Source organism: Zonotrichia leucophrys, chromosome 3, assembly GCF_028769735.1.
Source record: "Zonotrichia leucophrys gambelii isolate GWCS_2022_RI chromosome 3, RI_Zleu_2.0, whole genome shotgun sequence".
Lineage (NCBI taxonomy): Eukaryota > Metazoa > Chordata > Aves > Passeriformes > Passerellidae > Zonotrichia > Zonotrichia leucophrys.
This window is the reverse complement of record NC_088172.1, coordinates 62997402-63020624: the sequence shown is the minus strand read 5'-3', so window position 1 is coordinate 63020624 and position 23223 is coordinate 62997402. Positions and strand designations below refer to the sequence as shown.

The 23223-nt window shown below is 41.5% G+C and overlaps 1 protein-coding gene across 3 annotated transcripts in view; it reads right to left on the bottom strand.

Moving 5' to 3' along the window:
* PCNX2 (pecanex 2) overlaps positions 1–21792 on the bottom strand; it is a 151605-nt gene extending 129813 nt beyond the window's left edge. Inside the window, exons 1-5 of one of the 3 annotated variants that reach the window (XM_064708512.1) lie at positions 21609–21792; positions 15403–15608; positions 12812–12926; positions 10476–10512; positions 8331–9620 (exon numbers count right to left, since the gene is read on the bottom strand). In XM_064708512.1, the coding sequence (XP_064564582.1) occupies positions 8331–9620; positions 10476–10512; positions 12812–12926; positions 15403–15608; positions 21609–21761 (1801 nt within the window). In that variant the 5' untranslated portion in view covers positions 21762–21792. Of the gene's footprint in view, positions 1–8330; positions 9621–10475; positions 10513–12811; positions 12927–15402; positions 15609–15965; positions 15984–17093; positions 17113–21608 lie in introns of those variants that run through there. The other 2 variants (XM_064708513.1, XM_064708514.1) reach the window with 2 other exon arrangements.
* Between the last annotated feature and the right edge of the window lie 1431 nt (positions 21793–23223).

Below are 23223 nucleotides of genomic sequence, written 5' to 3'. Positions count from 1 at the left end.
GTTTCCCAAACTGTGTGTGCTGGCAGTGGAAAAGCAGAAGCACTGGCCCATTCCCCTTTTACAGAAGGGAAAGCAGCACCTTCAAAGGAAACAGAGCTCTTGGACAGGAAAGCAGATAGCTGCCTAATCTCTCTTCCTCACTGGCCACACACCTGGTGCAGGACAAAGGGCAAACTGGCAAAACAATTTCAGAGCAGATTATCCTATGCTTGGAAAATACAGAACTGTAGGTTTAAAAATACACATGAAGTATTTGTCCAATTTCTACTACTTTGAGTACCAATTCTATTTATATTGCCTCTCTATTTATATTGCCTCTCTACACATGCATGTCATTTTTTCATATATGTATATGTGTACAACATATTCATGGTGAATAGTGAAACATTTTTCAACTGTGCTTTGTTTATAAAACAAAACAATTACCTGTTAGGGTCTGAAGTGCAACTAAGACAGTGATTTCATCACCACCCTGTGCAGTTGTGCAATTAAATGCTTTAAATGGAAAAAAGGGGTGATTGTTGGAGATGCTTCAGTAAATCCTGTAGCCTCCTGCACCAAGCAAAGTGTACTGAAACTTACTTACCCAGACTTATTGCAATACCTGCTGTTTAAACACCTCAAATCAAGGCAAAAAAAAAGGAAAAAAAAATTCAGCCCACTGAAAATTCCCTATCTTAAGCCATATTTCTCATATGTATAATTAGCCATAATTTCTCATATGTATAATAAACCATATTTCTCTCAGTATAATTATCATCCTAACCTGTAAGAATCACCAGTCAAGAAACAGTGGTGTCATATCTAAGTTGGTCTAAGGATTAAAAAGAAAGAAGGCTTATAAAAAGATGTTTTACCTTTCATAAGGTCAGCTGATAAAACTGAAAAAAGTAAACAAGCTTTTGCATTTGCAGACCTTTCAGATCACCTGTCTTGTTTTCCTCACACTGTGTCAGCTGATCTACCAATACATTATTTCTATAAACAAACCTACCTTCATGAGCTAAAACATCTCTACAGCTGTTTCAATTCATAGGACAAAGCCACCTCACACCCTAAAGCCTGTGCTATAAAAACTATAAATACAATGAAAGAATCACAAGTTTGGTATAGAAAATACTTTGTTGTGCATGGAGGCAAAATTTAATAAGTCTTCCAGGTCTACTTTATTCTATCTTGGGAAAAAAAGAAAAAAAAGCAGTTAGGGGAAGAGATAACGATTTTTTCCTCTCCTAGTTAAAGATTCAAACTCCAGTTTCTGCTTAAACTGTGTCATTACTGAAGCAGCCCCTTAATGATGTAACCATACCTGTGGGCGGTGATGGAGCCACAGATACCTAATCAAAATGACCTTCCTAAAGGCTTGGGCTGTTCAAGCTGTAAGAATAATTGATAGAGATCATAAACTGTGGTTTAAATAACCTAATTGGTCCCAGAGTGCCCCAAACCAGCTTTAGGGCTGGAACAATTAAAAAGATTTTTTAAAATCTGATTATCTAGTGGTTTCGGAATATGCTTCTCTCTTTTCCATTCCAAACCACAAGCCTTGCAGACTTCTTTTTCCTGCTGTGGTAAAGAGTCATAATAACAAAAACCTAAACATACTGCTCCTTACAGGCTTTATATGCCAATCAGAGAATCCCATGGTGATGAGGACTTCCAGCACTGGAAGAGTGGGCCATGATGGCTTTGTGACTGTTTTCAAGATTATTACTCCTCTTCTTCCAGGTGACTTACACCTTCAGTATTTAAATGAAGATGGAGGTGTCTAGACTAGGAGTGCCCTGCCAGCATACGCAATCGGCTCTACGTCACCAAACGCTCCCTGCACAGAAATTGTGCTGGCAAAGCTCAAACCAGGAAAAACCTTTCCCAAGTGCAAGAGCAGACCTAAGAGGACAACATGGCAGTGTACTTGCACTTTTCCCTGCGCCATTTACCCTTATCCACTGCTCCACACGTCTCCAGCTCATGCACAGCTGGGCTCACAGTAGTATCAAGATCAGACCTAGGCTCTGCAATAACCACATAATTTATCTGGAAATTATATGCCACGTGACTCAGACATGTGAGGTGTAGCTATCAGGACTTATGGCCAAATCAGTCTTGTGGCAAGGTGATTCAGAAGAGTCCTGCATAAACAGCCAAGTTTTGGTCTGTACACCATTTTCATATTTTGACAGAACACAAGACACAAGCTTAAATTACTGTGGTAAAATACTTATGAAAAGGAACAATTCTTACAGGTCTCATACATAAGATACTTTCAGTAAACATTTTTTCTGCCCTAACAACTTTTATCAGCCTATCAACAATACTTACAAGTATGCCATCCCAGTGCTGACAAATGAACTCCTAATCTAAAAGAGGTTACAGCACCATACTTTCTTTTGCTATGTAAGTTTTTCACTGGTAGAACAGATTTTAAGTATCCCAGAGACAAACCCTTGTTCTACTCTAGGAGGAGGCTGTGAACAATTTCACAGCTGAAACGAAACAGCCTTTGTACATATGTTAATACAGTGAGTCCAGAGGAGGGCCATCGAGATGATCAGAGGGATGGAACCTCTCTCCTGCAAGGAAAGGGTGGGAGAATTGGCTGAGATTTCAGCCTAGAGAAAGCTCCAGGCAGACCCAATTGCAGCCTTTCAGTACCTGAAGAGAGACTACAAGAAATCTGAAGAGGAACTTTTTACAAAAAGAGTGGGTAATGATAGAACAAGGAGGAATGTCTTTCAACTGGAAGAGGGCTGGTTTAGACTGGATATTTGAAAGGAATTCTTCACTGTGAGGGTGGTGAGGAACTGGTACAGCTTGCCCTGAGAAACTACAGACTCCTCATTCCTGGAAGTGTTCAAGGCCAAGTTGGATGGGGCTCTGAGCAACCTGGTTTAGTGAAAGGCATCCTTGCCCAAGGAGAAGGGTGGGGGGTGTTGGAACTAGATGATATTTATTAAGGTCCCTTCCAACCTAAACCATTCTTTAATTCTGTGATACAGTAATCACAACAACCAACTATCAGTGTATCTCAACCTTAAAGTTGCCTTAGTATTAGGTAATTAGAATTAAATTTTATTACTCTGTAACTTTACTCCAAAACATTTTTACTATTTGTAGCCCCTTACTGGAGTCTTCCAAACCTTCTTCCTCATCTTTTACTTACATATCCCTATCCCAACCTTCATAGCTCACTCCTGTAAAACAAAATGCCACTGCTGTCATAATTTCAAACACCATCTGGTTTGAAACTTGGGCAAGCAGAATAAAGCTAATTAAGCCTGTCTCTCTTCTGTTCATTAATTGCTTTGCTACAGAATCCACTTCCTTCAACAACATTATGCTCTGAAAGAGAAACTTTCACTTTCAAATACATTTGCTGCCTGTTCAGCCACAAATAAATGATTTCAAATCACTCTATGCTTTTGTTAGCATGAAACCAAAGTTCTACAAGCTGTGAACTCTGCCATTCATATATGTGGATTATAAACCCTAAGAACATCCTTAATCCTTTCTTCACCAACTACTTTAGCAGAAACATCTAGCTTATGCACTTTCTTCTCAACTCAAATTTGCCTATTATGCCACAAATACATTAAAAGAAAACACTGCCATTTAAGCTGGTCATCCACCAAACAACGGGAGTGCCCAGGGAATACCACACCGTCCAATAATTGCTACAAGAGTCCAGCATGGACACTGAAGCAGCACATGGCATTAGCCATTAATGAGGATTGCCACATTAATCCTGAAGCAACAGGAAAAACTAGCAATAGGCATTGTACCTGCTACAGGAAGTGACTTGCTTGAAACAATCTCCTGTGTCAGCAGCAGAGCTAGGAATTAGTAGCCTAATCACAACACCTACCAATTACATCAGAACACAGACCTCTGAAATAACCTTTTTTTTAAAATTTCTTTCAGATGTCAGACTGGCATCATACATACTACTACTTCTTCAACTTAAAGACTGAAATTTTAAAATTTTAACCTGCCAAGCCTTACACATTGAGCATCAGATTCAGAGCTCTGCATACCAGTTCCTCCACATCCAAAGATGTGCATCAGAAGCCATGTGGCCCCTCTGGAACAAGAGTCAGGGGTGGTACACAACTGCTCCAGTAGATGAGCTAGCACCAGGCAGGGCTTTATTTCCTAGGTGCCACCCACCTGCCAGCAAAATCACCTGCTGTCACTTCCCACCTCAACTGTCAACTGCACCAGTGACTCAATGCACAAGATCCCTATTCCTCCTAACTACATGGCATGTGACAGTCCTCATTCCCACATGCAAAGAGAAAAAAAAAAAAAAAAGTCTAAAAATACCCAGGAGTATGGTTTAGTTTTTTATAGGAGAAGGGTAATTGCTTGGGATCCAGAACAACTCACTCAAGGTTGTGGTTTGTGCACTGCCCAGAATGATGAGTACCTTTTCTAAAAAGAGCCTGCAAAACATCTAAATTCGGGCCACGCAGCCCTGGTTTAGTTTCTCCTGTGCCAGTCCCCACCACTCCCACAGCAGGCTTTGCTCCCTGGGTGATAATACTGCCTGTCCTAGATTACAAGCCAGCTGTGCCAAAGGGGACCTGCACGAGGTTTTGCCCTAAGTCTGATGCACAACTGCTCTTACTTGGTTCAGGACACATCAGAGGGACCCAAAGCAGCCAATAAACCCAGGTTTTCTTACACCTCTCAAAGACTGAAAAAATTTTGCAGTTGCCCTACAATACACTTTCATCATGTGGGTGGTATAAGCGTGATTCAAAACTGAAAGGACTCTGGTCTGAAAGTCAGTTTTAGCAACAGTGTCAGTGGTATTTTCTCACAATCTAGAAGAGGTGGAGTGGCTATAGAACAGCTCTGAGAGCTTTTATATCCTCTATTTTAACAGGTTAAATCTGGCACCCTTAGAAGTGCAAAGAAAGGCTTTCATTTTCTCATACTGCATTTTACCAAGCTGTCTGCTGGCAAAGGCTTATGTGGAAACTCTTCTGTTTCCACAGAACACCCAAGTTCTGTGAGGGACCACCCATAACAAAGACCCATCCATGACATTCACTCACTTGCCAGATAGTTCTGATGAGCACATTTCCCCACCTTCCACAAATTATGCAAAATATCAGCTTTCTTTCGCACAGCTCTGAATATCCAGCTTTCCAGGAATTTGCCAAGTTTTTCACATTGCCTAATAAAAATCTTTCTGGGGTGCATTTCATGCTCATTTGGACCAGACATCTATTGCTAACTTTTGCCAATTAGACAGTGTGCAAGGTTAAAAGAACAAAAACCAAACAGAACCAACCTCCTCCCTCAAAACAACTGGTGCATAGCTTGACTCTGTATTCCTACACACACACACTTTTCTTAATAACTCCTCTAATGTGGGAATAATGTTTATTCAGATCTGTTCCAAGATACTATATTATTAAAGCATATTTGCAATTGCAAGGCTGTAAACAAATTAAAGGCCTTCTCATTCCTAAAATTCAGTCTTGCAAAGGGGAAGCTCCCAGTAATGACAGTAATTTATTTTAACAAACAGCGCGTTCTGACTAGGCTGGAAAGCAAAGCCTACTTGCTCTTAAATATAACTGCCTTTGAACCACCTCTCCCAAGCTCATGGAGTTCAGATTGAATCTCCTTTTTCCCATAGCACCAGTTCAAGGTGCAGAATCCACAGCTGCCATCCCTGCTCATGCAGGGCACCCCCTTCCCAGTCCCTCTTCTGTTTCTGGATGACACCTGCTGAGCCCACACTGCAAACAGACACTTAATTACACAGGTATGCAGCTCAACTTCACTATCTCACAGAAGTACAGACTTCAGAAAATAGAAATAGGAAGATTTAGAACAGATATTAGGAAGAAATTTTTTACTGTGAGGGTGGTGAGGCACCAAAAGAGGCTGCCCAGACCAGCTGTGGACATCCCTAGAAGTGTTCAAGAGCAGAATTCTTCTGTTCCCTCATTATCTTGTATAAGAATCTTGTTCACCAGATCTAAAGCACAATAACTACACACACATTAATAAGTTTTGGGGTTGGGGTTTGGGTTTTGTTTTTACTGTGGAATCTGAGTCTGACTTATCCTGATCATCCATTACTTTCTTTCATGCAGCAACCTTGCCTGTTCATATTATCTGAGGGTACTTGTCTGAAAGGTCTTTTTAGGCAGTTTCTCTTTTTGAATTTTCATTTAAATTTACCTCTAAAATTCTCTTTACAAGTCACATCAGTCAGAAGTACAATTATTGGGTAAACACTCCTTGTTATGGCTGAGGATCAGAGAAAAAAAAATCCCAATCTGCTTGCTGCACCCGTCATGCTGCTGTGTGCACTGTGCAGGTAGGTGACTCTGCACCCCAGGAATCCAGCAGGGCTCAGCAGGCTCAGGTGACAAGCAGGGCTTGCTCAGCACTTGTCTTGGGCAACCAGAGCACAGACTGGAGCCAGCAGGGCAGGCTGATAAACTTGATAGAGAAGAACAGAAACTGCAGTGAGGAATAAACAGCCTGAGAAGGCGGGAGAGATAGGTAAGATACAGCAGAAGAGAGGCGGCAGGTCTAGGAAAAGCAAAATTCACTTCTTCTGCACTCACCCTTCTCTCAATTCCTCAGAATTCACCAGAAGGAATTGAGAGGAGGGTAAGTGCAGAAGTGAATGCAAGCTGTGGGGAGGCAGCAGCTTTAGGTGGGCTCAACAGAATGGAAAAGCCTAAACCAGCAATAGTGTGATTGCTAGGAAGAATAGAAGAAGAGGAAGAGAAATAAGGAGGTGGCACAGGAGGGGAGTGCCTAAACTGAGAAGGGATGATTGAAGGAGGAAAGGCACAGAAAAAGTGGAAGAAAAAATGGACCCAGGTGAAAGATGGAACGAGATGGGGGTGTAATACATTGGATAGGACAGATTTGTACAAAGAGTGAAAGGTAAATGGAATCTAAAAGAAAATGACACATTGAGAAGATAAATCTACTTATTTTTTTAACAAGATAAAAGCACTTATTTTTTTAACAAGATAAAAGCACATTTCACAATAGTTTTAAAGACCTTTTAAGTCAGTTGAGCATTTTTCATGCAATGGAGGGTTCTTCCAGGAGCAAGCTGGTAGAATAGGAGGGAGCAGACAAATAGCAGGGCCAAGCTGTTCTTGTAGGGTACCATGAAGTCTCTTACCTTCCATGCAAACTAAGTATTGAGACTGCATCCTCTTAGGCTTTCTTAAAACAGCTTGTTATAGGATCTAAGGTAAACCAAACATTTTGGAGAAGGGAAAGATACAGGTTGCCTTATTTCATTTTGACTCAGATCTTCTAAACTGATTGTGCTGATCACTTGGGGAAGTACCCCGAGATTGCACCTGCCTGCACTGCACTGTATCTATCTCACATCCTCATTACATGGCCCTACTAATTTTGCTGGAGGGCTGCTAGAGACATTACAAACAACAGTCCTTCCCAACAGAAAAGGGTCACAGAGTCCAGTGACAGTGCTGATTAAAACCAAACATTTCTATACAAGAGCTATAAATTGTACTGCATATAGGTTTTTAAATTAGCTGATTGATTTTGTTTTAAACAAATGTGCTCTTGATTAAATGGAAACTTGCATGGCAATATACTATTTTTAATTAAAACACTGAGGGCTTTCACTGAAAACAGCCACCAAACTTTCATCCTTAAAATGCAAATATTTTAACTTTAAGCAACTTAAGCTTTTAAGTTTAAACTTTAAGCAACTTAAGTTAAGCAACTTAAGCAAAATCAAAACTCTTCCCCATTGAGAACTCTTACCTTTTTTTTTTTTTTAATTATAATCCAACCCACAACCATTCAGGGAATTTAGAAATATATGTATGTGTGCACACATGTGTTAGCTAAAAGTTGAACCATCTCCAGTGACAATTCCGGCCTTCATACTTAGAGGCACACAGACAACTCCTCAACATGCACCTGGTAAGATGTGCAAGGGCAGGTGTAATGCTATAGCTATACACATTTTTGCATGCTTCTGGTACTCCAACAATCCAGGCACACTATTTTAGTACAGAATACTAAATAAATAATGGATACCTACTAAGCTTATCACTAGTTTCCTAGAGGAAGAAAAACAGTTTTCTTCAAGAAGATAAAAATATTTTAAAACCGCAGCTGACACCATCACACACTTTGACTAAACCACTTTGCCCCACCAAGTCCAGCCCTACCCTGGCCCTATTAGCAAAACCAGTCTCCCTCTGGGAATTTGCCTTACTGCAGATATCCAGCTAAGCTGCTCTAAGTAATCAAACTCTTCACAACATCTTCATTCCAAAAGAATTGTAATCCGTGCATAATACCTCCAACAAGCCCATTTTCCTTTGTTGTCTCCGTTTTGACAGTGGACTGATTAGATGTCTTCATCTTTGAGGTATTAATAGATTCCAAGAGGGAGACAAATTCTAGAAAGTTAGATTCGTTGGGCATCTGACCTTCTTTAGCTTCTAGATCTGATTTAGAGGTTGGTAAGGTCTTTTCTTTGTCAGATACCTCCACAAAATTCTTACTTAAAAGCACATCTGTCCCACTGTCTACACTCAACACCCGCATGTGCCTCTTTTCATGAGCAGTTCTGCAGGACTGCGGGTCTAGGTTATGCAAGTCTTCCTTAGAACTTAAATCCACAGTCTGGACATTTTCCAAAGCATTCTCCTGATTTGGATCTGAACAAGTGTTAGTTTCTAGAGGTGTATTTGCTGGGTTGCTGAGCTCCTTGACTGCATCACCCGATTCATAGCCAGAGCATTGGTTGGATGACAGCTCTGCCCTCAACATTTCTGGAGTTCTGTCACTTTCACTAACTTCTGAGCAAGGCTTGGCTTTACTGTCATCAGACAGGTCAAACGTGATAACAGGGATTCTGAGCTGTTCATTAGTTTGCTGACTTGACCAGCCTGCTCTAACTACACCAGAGTCAAGGGCTGAGCTTGTTCTCTCACTTTCCAGGGCCTGCAAGTGGACAGAGCCTGGTAGGTCACTAAGGGTGGTGTTTGGTGTAGTACTCATTGTGATGACAATTTTAATGGGCTCACACAGCTGGTCTCCAGGAAGAGAATTGTCCACAAGTGCAACGGCAGTCTCACTGTCCGAGCAATCAAGGTCCTCATGGCTGTTACCAGCATTGCAAGAGCTTTCCATCTGCTCGTGCTCTTTGGTTGCAATAGCATTGCACTGTGGGCAGTTATTGGTAAAGCCTGTCTGTGGTGATCCATCTGGCAATTTCTCTCTTTTGTAGCTTTTAGGATTACTTAAATGGTCTGAAATAACTGAATTTTCACTGTCCCATGGCTCTGAAGAAACTCCAGTCCTTAAAATATCACCTTGTGATGAAGAAATATTGGAGAAGTTTTTAGCTACGTCTCTGTCCACAAGAATATCTTGGGATCCATGGTGGCCACAAGGCTGTCCATTCAATCCTTTTTCATTTATTCCATCACCAGGAAATGTTTCAATGGCAGCTGGTTTTGTTGCTATTGCTGATGTAGTGGCACCTGAACCAGAGGTTGTAGAAACAGGTAATACATCTGCTTTGATACAGGGTGAGGTAGATGAAACTGGTGGTGTAGCCTGATCTTCTAGTACTGTAACACCTAAGAAAAAACATTTGGGCATTAGGTCTCACATGAACACTAAGCATTATTAAAGTATGATCTTTAACCAATAAAACCCGATCCAGAGCAGAGCAAAGGAAGCACAGATGATGCAGCTGATTAAAACAGCTCTAAAGCAACAAGGGCTTTTTTTTGGTAGCTACATATGAAATACTACAAAAGCAAGATAGACTCCATCCAAGTCAGGACAGGCATAGCAGCATGTCCAAATAGTCAAAAAGCTGAAGAAACAGCTAGTTTCAAAATCAAAATGTTTTACAGAACTATCCCCACTTAGGGAGAGGTGAAAGAAAGAATAAGCCAATGCTGCAGGTTTGCTACATCACTTTCTGCAATTCCTAAACGGTCACACAGGATATGGTGATCAGCCTTAACAAAAACAAAACAAGATTTAAAACATTAAGACATTTCAAGTGAGTTGGAAGTGTAGGCAAAGTAAGGTGTGCTGGAATATACAACACAGCTAAAGGTTGACAATCACAACAGAAGTTTACAGCACATGTTCAAGGATGCAATACAAGTGCTAACTTCCTAGTTTGATGCTTTACAGAGCTCAGAGCTTCCTAAGAATGTGGGGCAAGGCTCTTTCATCTCCCTCTATCAAAATGGGGAGAGATATTTGCACACCCCTTGAAGGGTTGCTTCCTAAACAGCTTGGCTGACGGTTGAGAAAGCTTAGTCTGTTAGAATGTCCTTGAAATTGAGTTCTAGCTCCTCAACTCGATCCTAACAGGAGGCAGAACAGAACCTGTCATGGAGTCCTCTGTGCCATTACTTCTTGTGCCAAGCAATGATTAAACAACAGCTTAGGGACTTATAAAGCCTTTAAAATACCTCTAAGATCTTCAATCGTTTCCCGTGTTGGCAGGTCCTAAAAAATGAAAAGAAACACACAAGATTAACATGGTCATTTATTAAATTCTGTTGGGGAAAAAAAAAAATCTATCAATGTAGCTATCAATAGCTATCTAATCAAAGGTTAATTACAGCATTGGTAAGGTGCTTAAAATCACTGAAATTTGAACATGTACCTTGCACAAAATGCAAGGGGTGGGTGAGGGAGATGGTTATAGAACAGTCATGCTCCAAATTGCATCACTGAAATTTTGTGTGATGTTTGGGGAGGGGAAAGAAAAGCAAAATGTTCTTTAAAAAATTTTTCGCAGTGCCTAATCCAGATACACTTTTTTAAATCATTAAGGAATAGAATGTGTTCATTTGTTCCATTTATCCAGCTGTGTGTTTCCAAAGAACTAGAATGAAAAGTTTGGCCTCTAGCATTGGTAAGTATTTCTCAATGGAAAACTAGAGGACTGAAACATTAAATTAATATAGAATCATTTCGATTCCAAGAAAGTTTTGAAGGTCATTTAGCCCAAATCCCCTCTGCCATACACACACACTTGAAGAAGATACAGTTTGAGCAGGCTGCTCAGGGTCATCTCCAACAGAGCTTTGAAAATCTCCAAGGAAGGAGATTTCACAACTTCTCTGGAAAACCTCTTCCAGTATTTGACCACTCACTTTGCAGGGGAAAAAAAAAAAAAAAAAAAACAACACACAAATTACCAAAAACCAAAACAACTCCACAAAAAAGACATTAAATGTAATTATTTGATCTAACTGTAGCTTTCCATGGCTGCAACTGTTTCTTATCCTGCCACTGGGCACCTCTGAGAAGAGCGTGCTCAACCTGCTGTGTAACTTACTATTGGAAAACTGAAGACAGCAGTAAGCTCTACTTGTATGGTTACAAAAGAGTTTAGCCTTACAAAGGCTGAAACATCCAATCTGCCTCTCCTCACACATCATGTTCCTCAATCACCTTGTTTGTCTCTGCTGGATTCTCATCAGTAGGTGAATGTGCATGGGAACTAACTGGGGAGCTCAAAACTAAACACAACTCTCCATAAAGAATACTTCAGGAGTTTAAATTCAACAGCCTAAGTGCATAATTAGAAACAAGACATTGAAATAAATGACTGTGGCTCTCTTCTGACTGACAGGCACCAAAATTAAGAGGAAATTATTATTATTTGCTAAAATTTCATGGTGGTAGCCTGGCAGCAAGAACAGGAGACTTGGTTTGACAAGATCCAACCTACATGTTTGGAAGTGGGAGACTAGGATGAGATCCCAGAAAGGCATAGGTTTGCAGAATGGACAAATACCAGAATACTGGAGAGTAAGACAGAAACAAGGTGAAAAATATTTTACCTCATTAAAAAAAAACCCAACAAAAAGAACTATTAATGTCTCTGAATCACACAGATGCTACCAAAAGGTAAAAACACTCCAGGAAATGAAGAAATAGTTCTGATTCAGATCAGGATTTAAATAATTTGTAGTAAATAGGGATAAAGGGTGGGTGTGGAGGAATATGAAGACAGAATGAAGTATCAAATAGCCACTTATTCAGAAATCACTAACCATCCTCTGCACTGACTGAGGCAGGAGTCCTGTAGAAAAAAATAGCATGGTATCACATAATTAAAGACATTATCACAGTATGCAAGGGGAGTAGCTTAAGATTACACAGACAGTGTTATTCTGTTTCTTAATTTTTTGAAAATTTCTTCAACTTATCATGAGTGTTTCCTATTTTTTTCTTTAATAACATTTACACACATCATTTTCATCACTTCATATGTTTGATTTATTAAGCACAGCCATTGGCGCTGAGTGCACATATAGGTACTTTTAACCTCCTCTAGATATCTCCTAGATTTAAAGGAATTTAAATACTGAAGAGATGTTTTTGGTTCATTTTATAAGCATAAGTCTAGTCTAACAAAACCAAATTATTAATGGTCCAGGAGCAGACCCTGAAGGTAACAAAATAATGGCAACAAAATAATGCTGACTGCATTAGCCTCTCCCTCCTCTCAAAGCAGCCCCAAAAGCTAGTTGCTCTTGGCAAGATTTACAAAGGCCACTTGCTATCTGTAGAGCAGAGAGAGCCCTCCTAAGAAGTGCAGCATTATGTATGACAGTTTCAGCTCTGCAAAGGCAAACCTTTAGGACAAGGCTGACTGGCATACCCAGTAGATGCACCCCAAGGGAATGACCCTTCCTGCTTGGAGCAGGCCTGTGTTACAAGCAATGAGCACCCGGCAACACAAGAGCGTGCGTGGTGAGCTGTGGGCCGCTGGAAGAGTGCACATACTGACCGTGGCTCCAGGGGAGTCCTGCGAGGGCGGGGCCTGCGCTCTGGAACTGTCAGGAATTGTCTGGGTGGAGCCGTTTGGGCTGCTCTCACCGGCGGCGCCATCCCCCGAGTTATTGCTGAACGGGAAGCACACAAAAGATAAAGCAACACTTATCACCACAGGGCATCACTGCGAGCTCTGGGAAGCGGCTCACGAATAAGAACACAATGGGAAGAAGCAGCACAGCACAATGAAGTAAAGGCACTTCTCTCCCCTCCAATGATAAAAGCACAGGGCTGTAAAAAATACTGTAACACATTTCTGCACTTCCTTCCTCACCAAGACAACTTGATAAAACTTAAAGAATAAAAACCTCTCAATGTAAAATGATTATGGTGTCTTCAGAAGTGGAGCTATGAGAAATAAAATGACATCTCTTCAACCTCCCTATGCCGATATAATGCCATTCAGCCTGCCTGACACACAAACAGATTTATTGGCACAAAAAGCAATCTGGGGCTTTTCCTTACACATATGACAATCAAGAGCTACTCCTTTCACAATTTTTGCTTTTTAAGTCCTGGAGTATGTAAGCATTATCTAACTGCCTGTTTTCTGGAAACCTCACATAGCCTACTTGAAATGCAACACAGAGAGCACTAATATAATCATTAGACCAGAATATAAAGTTTTTGCTCTGGTCTAGGCAAAGTGAATTTACAGCCATTACTAATTTCACGTATTCTAAGGCAATTTATAGATCAGTTCTTTTGTGGATACACCAAACTATGCACTAACTCCTTTTACACATATGTTCTACTAGCTTTTCCATGGATATAAGCAGGCATTTTCAGACAAGGTTTACTATCAATAACCTAAAAATATTCTCTTTCTCAGGTATAACAAACAGAAATTCAGTTTAACAAAAAAACACCAAAAAAAAAAACCAAAAAAAAACCCCAGAAAAACACCACAGTGAAATGTTGAAAAGCATGAGGTCGGGCTTTTCTATTTGTACCTGGGGTTGTTTTTTTCACCAAAAATTTCTTTTTAAAATTCTAAAGTTGTATATAAGCAATAACATTATTTATCTGGGTGGTTTCTTTCCACAATATTATTTTTTAGTTAACTGGCTTTAAAAACTGCTCAACCAACCTGCCAACTATGAAGGTCTGTTTAAAAAATTCTGTCATCCATCCAGTCAAAATAATAATAAGATCTTTACTGACTAATTAATGGATTGTTGTGCATACACAAATCAACCTGGGAGAAACAGTCACATGATTTAGCAAGCAACTTTTAAGTTATTCCACCTTTACTTCTCAGCCAAAACAGCCTGAAAGGCATAACCCCATCTAAAATAAAAATGTTGCATGGGTAGTGACACACAGAGGCATTTCTCAGAAGAGTCTCAATGCAGGCAGACCTTGACTGTTCCAGAAACATCACTGCCAGGAGTGTAGCACAGATGTGCATGTGTAAAGACACAGAAGAGCAGAAGCACAGAGGAACACAAACTATCTTGGTACTACTTAGCTGGCACAGAGCTAGCAGTAGCAACTGCAAATGCATCCAAAAAATACCCTAAGTTCTTTTATACACTGCTCTCTGTTGAAGCCTGACTGGTAGTTTTAACAAAGCTACTCAATTTAAGCTTGCTTTGGACATTTCTATGCTTCTGTCTCTTTTAAATATACCTTATTTCAGCATTTTTCACATCTGTCATAACACTTGCTATCACTGAAAGCCACTTGCCAGCTTCATTTGTTTGTATGACTCAAGCTTGAAAAACCAGCAGGAAGGGTTTATTTATTTATTCTGAAGAGTGTATAGCAGAACATTCTACCAATACACAAATCTGGAAAATGTCAGTACTAGTCTTCATCTCACTATTGTTTTTACCTTCAATACCAGCACAGCCTAGAAGCAGCCCTATTAATTCTATGCAAAGACTAATAGTACTTAGTCTTTGGATTGTTGTGCATTGCTGTGCATGTTGTGCCAAGTAATAGTACTTGGCTTCTCAGTAGAGAAGCTACAACTGAACTGCCTACCAAATGCCCCTGAGAAATAAAAGCAGTACTAGCTTTCCTCATGAACAGGACCACAGAAGCATCATAATTATCACAATAAAACATAAGGGGGAAAAGCACTTATGCACCTAGGTGTGATCTGAGAGGGAACTTACTAAAAGCACACAAAGGCAACATGAGGTCACCTTATCTTCCAAAGCCATGATATTAAAGCATTTTCTTTATCAACAGGTGCCTGCCACTTCCCAGCAGGTAGGAACAAGCATTTTAAGGCTTCCCCAGAAAACTTCTGCCAGTTTTTCTTCAGGATCTGTTAGCACATCCAGTACATATCTCCTCTACCACCTTCATGGTGCCCAGCTGCTGCCCAACCTCTGAATAAGGTGCAGCTCTGCCTGCTGTACCACAAGAACATTTCAGCTACCCAGCTGAAAAGCACTAAGCAAGTTTTTGAAAGTGTCATTCTTTATACAGCTGTAAGGAGCATTCTTAATTTCAACAGACATTTCTGCTGTGCAGGACTATGGTGCAAACTCACCCATTTTACATCATGTGCCAACGATGCAAAGAAAACCTTACCTACAATTTGAGGACTCAACGGCTTCTCCTTTTTGAACCTCTGCATCTTTACATTGCCTTCCATTTTTTCTTGAGAGCTTCTGTTGAATAACTTCGCCTTTATCAAACATAAGGTGCAAACGGTAGCTGATCACCTTTATTACCGTGAAGAAAACTGTCACCGAGCTGCAGTACACAAAAACTGTCACTGCATTTGCTGGAAAAGCCTACAGAAAGAAATAATGAGGACACAATGATAACAGTTTCCTTTGAGAAAATGCTGTTAGGACTTTTAAATACAATATCTGTATTGAGTTCTGCTCCCAGAAAAGGTTTAAGGGTTACTTCAAGTTTCAAACCATTTCACAAGATCTATTCGTTTTATTAGCTGTGGATATTATTTATTATCAAAATCAGTAAAATGTCACAATTGACAAACACTATAAAGCTTTTAAAAATACTGCAATCCCATGTTAATGCAGCTGCAGCCTTTCCTAAACTATGAATTCATAAAAATACAGACACAAAATGAAACATTAGTTATCTACAAACACAAAACCTTTAGAAAAATTCTGTCATCTTACTCTATTTGTCAGTTATGACTCAATAGCAGAACACTGTCGTTTGATGTCTGTTTTCTAATGCCTCACAACATGTTCCCAAATACCTTAACCACTGAGGAATTTCAAATAATTAGTCAGGACTAGTCAAAACAAAGGAATAAAAACGCAGTTAGAGACGCATCCTGTACCCACTGACATTCAAGCAGTGAGCGATTGGCTATGTGGTGCTTAGTTGCCAGCTGGGGTTAAACTATGACACAACTTCTTTGAATTCTTTTTCTAAAGTACATAATTGTTAATTTGCAGCTGTCTGTGATCTGTTTGATGATCTGTGATGAGCACCACAGCTCTTCGTCATTAAAATTAATTACAGTTCAACCATAATCTGTAAAGTTCTTTCACAGACATGACAGACTAACAACTTTTTTATGTACAAATACTTCCTTACAGTAAAGGGCAAATCATAGCAATGGACAGTTGCAGTTACAATTGAAGTACCAGTCTTTACCATTATAGTCATGGAACATGTTTATGTATTGTTATTACACAGCTGCAGTCTCACAGTGAATTTATTCTCTCTTAAAGTTCCAGGGGTTTTATTTAAACAGAGATTTACTACATTCTCACACAAGAACAAAAAACCCCAAGCAACACACAAAAACAAAAAAGGTTTTCAATACTCAGGACTTGCTAAAAGTCTGCTGAAGGTAATTTTTAACAATGGTCTTTACTTTGGTACTAAACCAATCATTTTTTCAAATTCATAAATAAATCACACCGACCACACAGATAAAGGGAAGGGAACAAGGCATGCTTATTTCATCTTTAGAACAAGTCACCACATTTATCTTGATGTTGAAATTAATATGTTGAATCATTTCTGTGTTGTGACAAGCAAGCGGGATGCAATTCTGATGCTGCTTTTGGCTCACTGGGACTTCATACCATCAAGATGCACACATGAAAATTTTCAGGCGAATCCTTTTTAATGACTATTCTGATTCAGACACAAAGAATCTGTTGCACAATAGTGGAGCAGCTATTTAGGACAAACGTACTACCAATGATCCCTAATAGACAGACATGACTTTCTACAAGTTGAGGCTTAAGTCTGGTAAGAGTACATCATGGTACTGTGTAAATACCAACCTCCAGCACACCCTTCAGTTATTTAGAACTCAGGCCAGGAGAGGATCCATTTGCAAGGTCATGTTCTCAGGGTATAAGGCTTAGTAGATGAGGTTGAAGAACTTGAGGTTAAAGAATTTGTGGTTTATGACTAATGTTTTTACAAAACGAGTAAGAAATTGTTTGGTTTCACAAAGAGCGGCAGCCAATTATCTGTAATGACTGCTTAAGAGAGATTTGTTCACCTTCCAAGGAATCTCTTCAACTATACACTAAAAGGCACAGATCAACCACTCATTATTAAATAACAACTCAGAATGGCCCACTAAGAAAAGAAATGCTTTATAGGTGACATTCATAAAGCTTAATAAATATTATATGAATAATGTCAAGAGGACACAACAAAAATAGATTTCCAGTAGCGCAGCCTGTGCGTGCAGAGAGCACGCCACAAGAGAGACTCAAAGGAAGCTCCTAGATTTTTGAGTGGAAAACAGGGCCAGTTTTAGCAAATGCTGAGTGCAGCATGTGCTCATCCCTGCCTTGTGACCAGACCTACCGGAGCCGTGCCCCGAGCCAGCCCGTGGTCCCTGTGCCCATCTGTCTGGGACACGCTGTGTTTTAGTGCGCTCACCACACCAGACACCAATGGCATCTTGTGCATCTTTAGAACTCTCAGTCTTGGGGCAGGCTGAGAATACAAGCCAGCAGGTTGCTCTCCGTGCACATGAGGAATTAGGAGAAAGATGATAATGGAAAGCCCTCCATTCTCTGAATCAGGCCTCTTGCATAAGGTACCAGTGTCATATGACTGCAGCTGGTGTTCCCAGGGACAGATAGGTGAAAGCTATCAAATCCATGCTAAGGAGGAACTAAGTTACCGACCACTGAGGAATTAGATGATAGAGTCACTTTTGATGCACTATAGTTATAATTAGCCTGGTTTTCTATGAAAATGAGGATTTATAATCACACCCTGTGTCTGTGTATTCATCATCTCCCTCCATCCCCTCAGCTGAAAGTTAGCCAAAGAATTAAAAAGTTATTTAGCAAACTTTAAGAGAATACACCCCACTGGGCAAGGTCACAGCAGCACACCTCCTCCATTAATGAGAGGAGCCCACACAGTTCTCTGACCTTTTGATGCCACCCCAGTGACAGGAAAAGCTTCAATTGAGTTGACATCTTATTAGAAGCTATGAAAAAAAACCCCCACAAATACAAATTCATTAGAAAGCGGGCTTCATGACTTCCCACAGGTTTCTATGGAAGCTGTAGCCCTAGTTTTCTTCATTCTTTCATGCCATTAAAAACTCTACCATAATGTACTTTTTGTTCTCCAGTAGCTTCTGTTGTTGTACCCTGCACCAGAATAGCGTGGGGTCACAGCCAGAAGTGCAGGCTGGTGTGCCCCAAATGTGGCCCAACTTACTGCTGCAAATGCAACAGGGTTGACATCACCACCTAAGGAGCACCTTTGCTTGGGGCTTCTGCCTGCCCAGAGATTGCTCTCAGAAGAACAGCCACATTCTCCTTCACGTGTCTACTGGACTTACTTGAGCAGCACAAAGGTGGAGGTGACTGAGATAGGCACATCAAGGTATGTAACCTTTGAACAAAATACCACACCTTGCCAATTGGGCTGAATGATAAAGGGTGCTTAGACCCTGATGCATCCCAGCCACTGCTTGAGCCCCTGAGGCAGCTAGAGCAAGGCAGAACTGCACCTGGGCCTCACTGTCTGGGTGTGCTACAGAACACACATGAGGGAACAACCAAACAAATGTTCAGTCAGCCACTACCATCAGAGATATGCTCGGGAGATATGACACTGGGGCCAAAGATCCATGTTTATCTGTAAATTAAGGTGAATCAATACTGAGAGATGTCCGTCACATAAAATAAAATATGGGAAAGCAGGTAGCAAATAAAATTCCAGGAGTGTACATTGAGTTTTAAGTGTGTCCTCCCACACAGTAAATACAGTACGTAACAGGGTAGCCTATCTCTCTGCTGCAGAGATATTCGTATCCTAAACTTTTACAGAGAGATAGAGTGGGGTAAAAGGCAGCCAAGACTGGAAGCAGCTGACACACTGCTAGTTTTATCACAGTTTACCTCTGAGTAATTTATGTGCCCACACCCTTATACTGCCATGTTGTACTTCTCCTACCACAGCATGATCTGAAGATCTAGCACACGAGAAGTAACAACCCTGTCAGTTCAAGGGTTCCCTGTCCAATAAAAGGCAGGAGAAACATTGAGTAGGTTGTTCTGGGGAGTCACCCCAACACAATGCACGTTCTCTTGTAGCTTGTAAAATAAGCTATAGTACAGTATTTCCCAAAGTTGCATGTCTAGGTCACTGGTGTTTTACTGGGGCTGAATACTAAAGAGTTATCACTATTTTCATTTGAAAAACACCTAGGGATCCTCAACTGTTTGGTGGAATAAGATAACTTTAATTCCTAATATATTATGAAAGTTGATGTGGCACAGAAGAGATCTCATAATTTTGAAAGTTGATTTGAACAGCAACGATGCTCGAAATATCCAATGTACATTTTTAATGTTTAAATGATAAAGAAAATAAAGTAATGGAAACACAGAGCTGCATTTTCAGGGGCGGGGAAAGCTAATAAAGGAATCCTTAGTACCAAAGTAAGCTATGCTGAATAAGCTAGAGAAAGAAATTCCCCATCCACACAACAGAAACAACTTGATACTTTAAGCTTCTCAATGCTACCGTCAGCACGCCTCTGCTGAGCCACTGTGAAAAAACCAAAAACAGATGGATGGGTTTTGCCATTTGATTCAAATCACACTGTTTCAGAGAGACTTCCTGACTTCAACAAAAGACTATCCCAAGCAAAGGAAAAATTTAAAAAGCAGTACTCTTACCTGTTTTCATTTTGCCATTTCAAGAAACATCACTGACTGCTTTAGCTGAATCCAAAATATTGGTGTCAAGTATGTAACATATATATCACCCCAAACATTACTGAATATTATAAACAAAATTTCTTATAAACCAGAAAAAGACCTTTCTCTAAAAAGCAAGTTCAAGTTTCTAAGTGGCAAGAATAGATGTCTTGCATAAAGTTTACAAAGCCTTAGAAACAAGCCACTTGAAAACAAGAAAATGTGTAGGAACATAATTACTGTCAAGCAGCCATCATAATAAACACTTTACTCTTATCAAGGACAAAGGATTCCCACAGCAATGTGTTAGCTCAAGAACACAAGTCCTGCATTTAACCAGATGATTCATCAGAAAGTCAGTCTGCAGAAAAAGCAAGTCCATCTAGGTAAGCAAAGATGATGCCCAAGAGATTTCACTAGATAAGTTACATTTCTCCCCTTTAAAAAATGACTTCTAGCTTAGCTCTGACCTAGAGTCCAGTGTTCTTTTGTGCAACCCCCACACTTTCCTCAGTTCCGAAGTTTCCCACAAGGAATCCTTCCAGATACATACTTCTTTCAACTAAAAAAAGTTAGCCTTCAATTCTTTTTCCTTTTTAATCACACTTGTGACTTGGACAGCAAATCCTACAATGCAAGACAATCCTACAACTTGCTAGTTTGCATAGGAAATATGCAATCAGTCAGAAGAAAGCACATTGTTATTCTGGTTCATTAACTCCATGAGCCATTCTTTCAGGAATTCACTGCAATCCATGCCACAAAATCCAATACCAATTCACGCTTGGAAGTACAAGATTTGCTTTCCACTGGGATTGCAGGGGGATTCATAAATGCTCTCTGTTTTTGATAATCAGGCCCATATCTGACCATGTAGGGTGAAGAAATCTATTTAGAAGTTGAGAATTTAGTTGAGTCACTCCAGGAACCAAATGGATGGAAAGTACTTCTAACGGAAGCAATATTACCCTATAATCACTGAAGGACACACCAAAATAGATTCGATGATCCAGCACACTTTAAGCTTTTCTCACACAATAGGAAAGCACACAAAAACAAGAGCAAAAGTTTCAAGCTTTTCAGGAAAATAAGTCTTAAAGTCCAGCAAACAAACTCTAGTCATTATTCACTTGCAAAGTTTAAATTTCAGCACAAAGGGAGCTGCATGACACAAAAAGCCATGTGATTCACTAGTGACATTCAGCAAAGCGTATTAATTACATGGTATCTGGATTTTTCCATTTATTTAACCTTCTCAGCAGCTCAGACTGAATCAAACTTAAAAAAAACAAAACCAAAACACCTGTCTCTCAAAGAGAATTTTGAGCAAACGTCCCCACGGTCATTCAGCCCTCGCAGAGGCCAGCGCTGCACCCCTGCCCAACTCCTTCGGCAGGGCCAAGGGTCCGGCCCCTGCCTAGCGCAGCCGGCGGACTCACCCCGCTAACCTTTAGACACAAACCCCCAGGTAAAGCCCAGAACCCCAATATTTAAGCCCCCGAGCGCAGTTTACAGCCGGCTGAGCGCACACGCCCTCGCCGCTGCCGCTTGTGGGCCGGGGCCCGCGGCTCCCGCCCCGTCGCCTCCCGCCCGCCCTCAGGCAGCCCCTCTCACCAGGTGCAGGGCCATGGGCAGCGTCAGCAGGAACAGCCACAGATAGAGGTGGCAGCTGTTGGTGAAGGCGCCCTGCTCCGGGTCGTGGTACCAGCCCCCGGTCAGCGCCGCCCACACGCCCTGCCCCACCAGCCGCGCCGCCGGCGACACCATGGCCGCCCCCCGCCGCCGCCACCGCCGCCCCTCAGCCGCCCGCCGCCGCCGCCGCCATGCCGGGCGCCCGCGGATTCTCCCATGGTGCCCCGCGACGCCGAGCATCCCGCCCGCCCCACCCCGGCCGCCGCCGCCGCCGGGAGGGCGCCGTCACGGGCCGCCCCCCGCCGGGCACCGCGCCCGCTCTGCCCCGCCGCGGGGCCGCGGCCGCCGCCACTCCGGGGTCCGCGCCCGGCTGCCGGGAGCGGCGGCAGCGCTCGGAGGCCGCGGGGCGGAGCGGGGCCGGGCCGAGCCGCGGCGGAGGGGGGGCGGTTCTGGCGCGGGGGTGCCCGTCACGGCCGCGTCCCGCCCCGGGCACCGCGAGGTGCGCTCACAGGTGCAGGAAAAGCGCGGCTCGGGGGCAGCCCCGGCGGCCGCCAGCTGGGCTGCGCGCCTCGGCGGCCACTCCCCCACCGCCGGGTTCTCAGTGATCCTGCCCGATACATCACGAGTTTCCGATCTGAGAGCTCTGCCCAACTTCGGTGTCACCCGTTCTGCGTAGACTTGAGATGTGTTTTGGGCGGGGTGGGGGGGAAATTCCTCAAAAAAAACATTCGAATTTTTTCAATAATGGCTTTAGGGGAAAAACTCAGTCTGCCTTCGTAAAGCGTTTCATGCAGCTGACCTCAAACCAGCGGAGTGAGGAGGTAGGGGGGCTGGAGGAAGCTCAGGCGAAGTGCGGGACATGGGGGCTGAAAAGGCGATGGAGCTGAGTGGAAGACTTAGGAAGGAGAGAATAAAGTCGGTAAAGAATGAGGCATAAGGATATCAGGTATATTCTTATGGGACGCCCCCAAAGTAAAAGGGTGTGAAAAATGCATGTATTTTATGATTGGCTTTTCGCAAATATTAAAATGAATATTATATGTGTTGTTTTAGAAAGTAATGCTGTATTAACTCTCTTAAGTACTGTGTTAAATATAGTTTTAGGTTATAAAAATTGTTAAAATAGAAACGATGCTATGTAAGATGCTTTGTTTAAAAGAAAGGACTCGTAGTAAGAGAGCAGCCACAGGACACCTAAGTCTTTCCAAGAAAAAGAATTTATTGCCCTGTTATCAGAAGAAACGAACTTCTTCCCGCCTCAAAGGTGCTGTTAGGATTCGGAGGAAGAAGTTGACGATGACCAGACAGAATCCTGTGTTTGAATGCAATTTATGCATCATGTATGAAGTGTATGACTATGCAACAGGCTATTGTTTTTAATCCTTTGTTAACAGGTGTCCTTCTTCGGGCTCGTGCTGCCCAGAAAAAGGTACCCGGACGTCTATAACTCTTTGTATTTGTTGTCTCATATTTGTCCTAATTCAAATTGTCCAAATTACTATTACTCTAATTGTATTACTGTTTTTATATAACCATTTTATTACTATTAAACTTTTAGAATTTTAAAAACAAGTGATTGGCGTTTTTCACAGGGGTG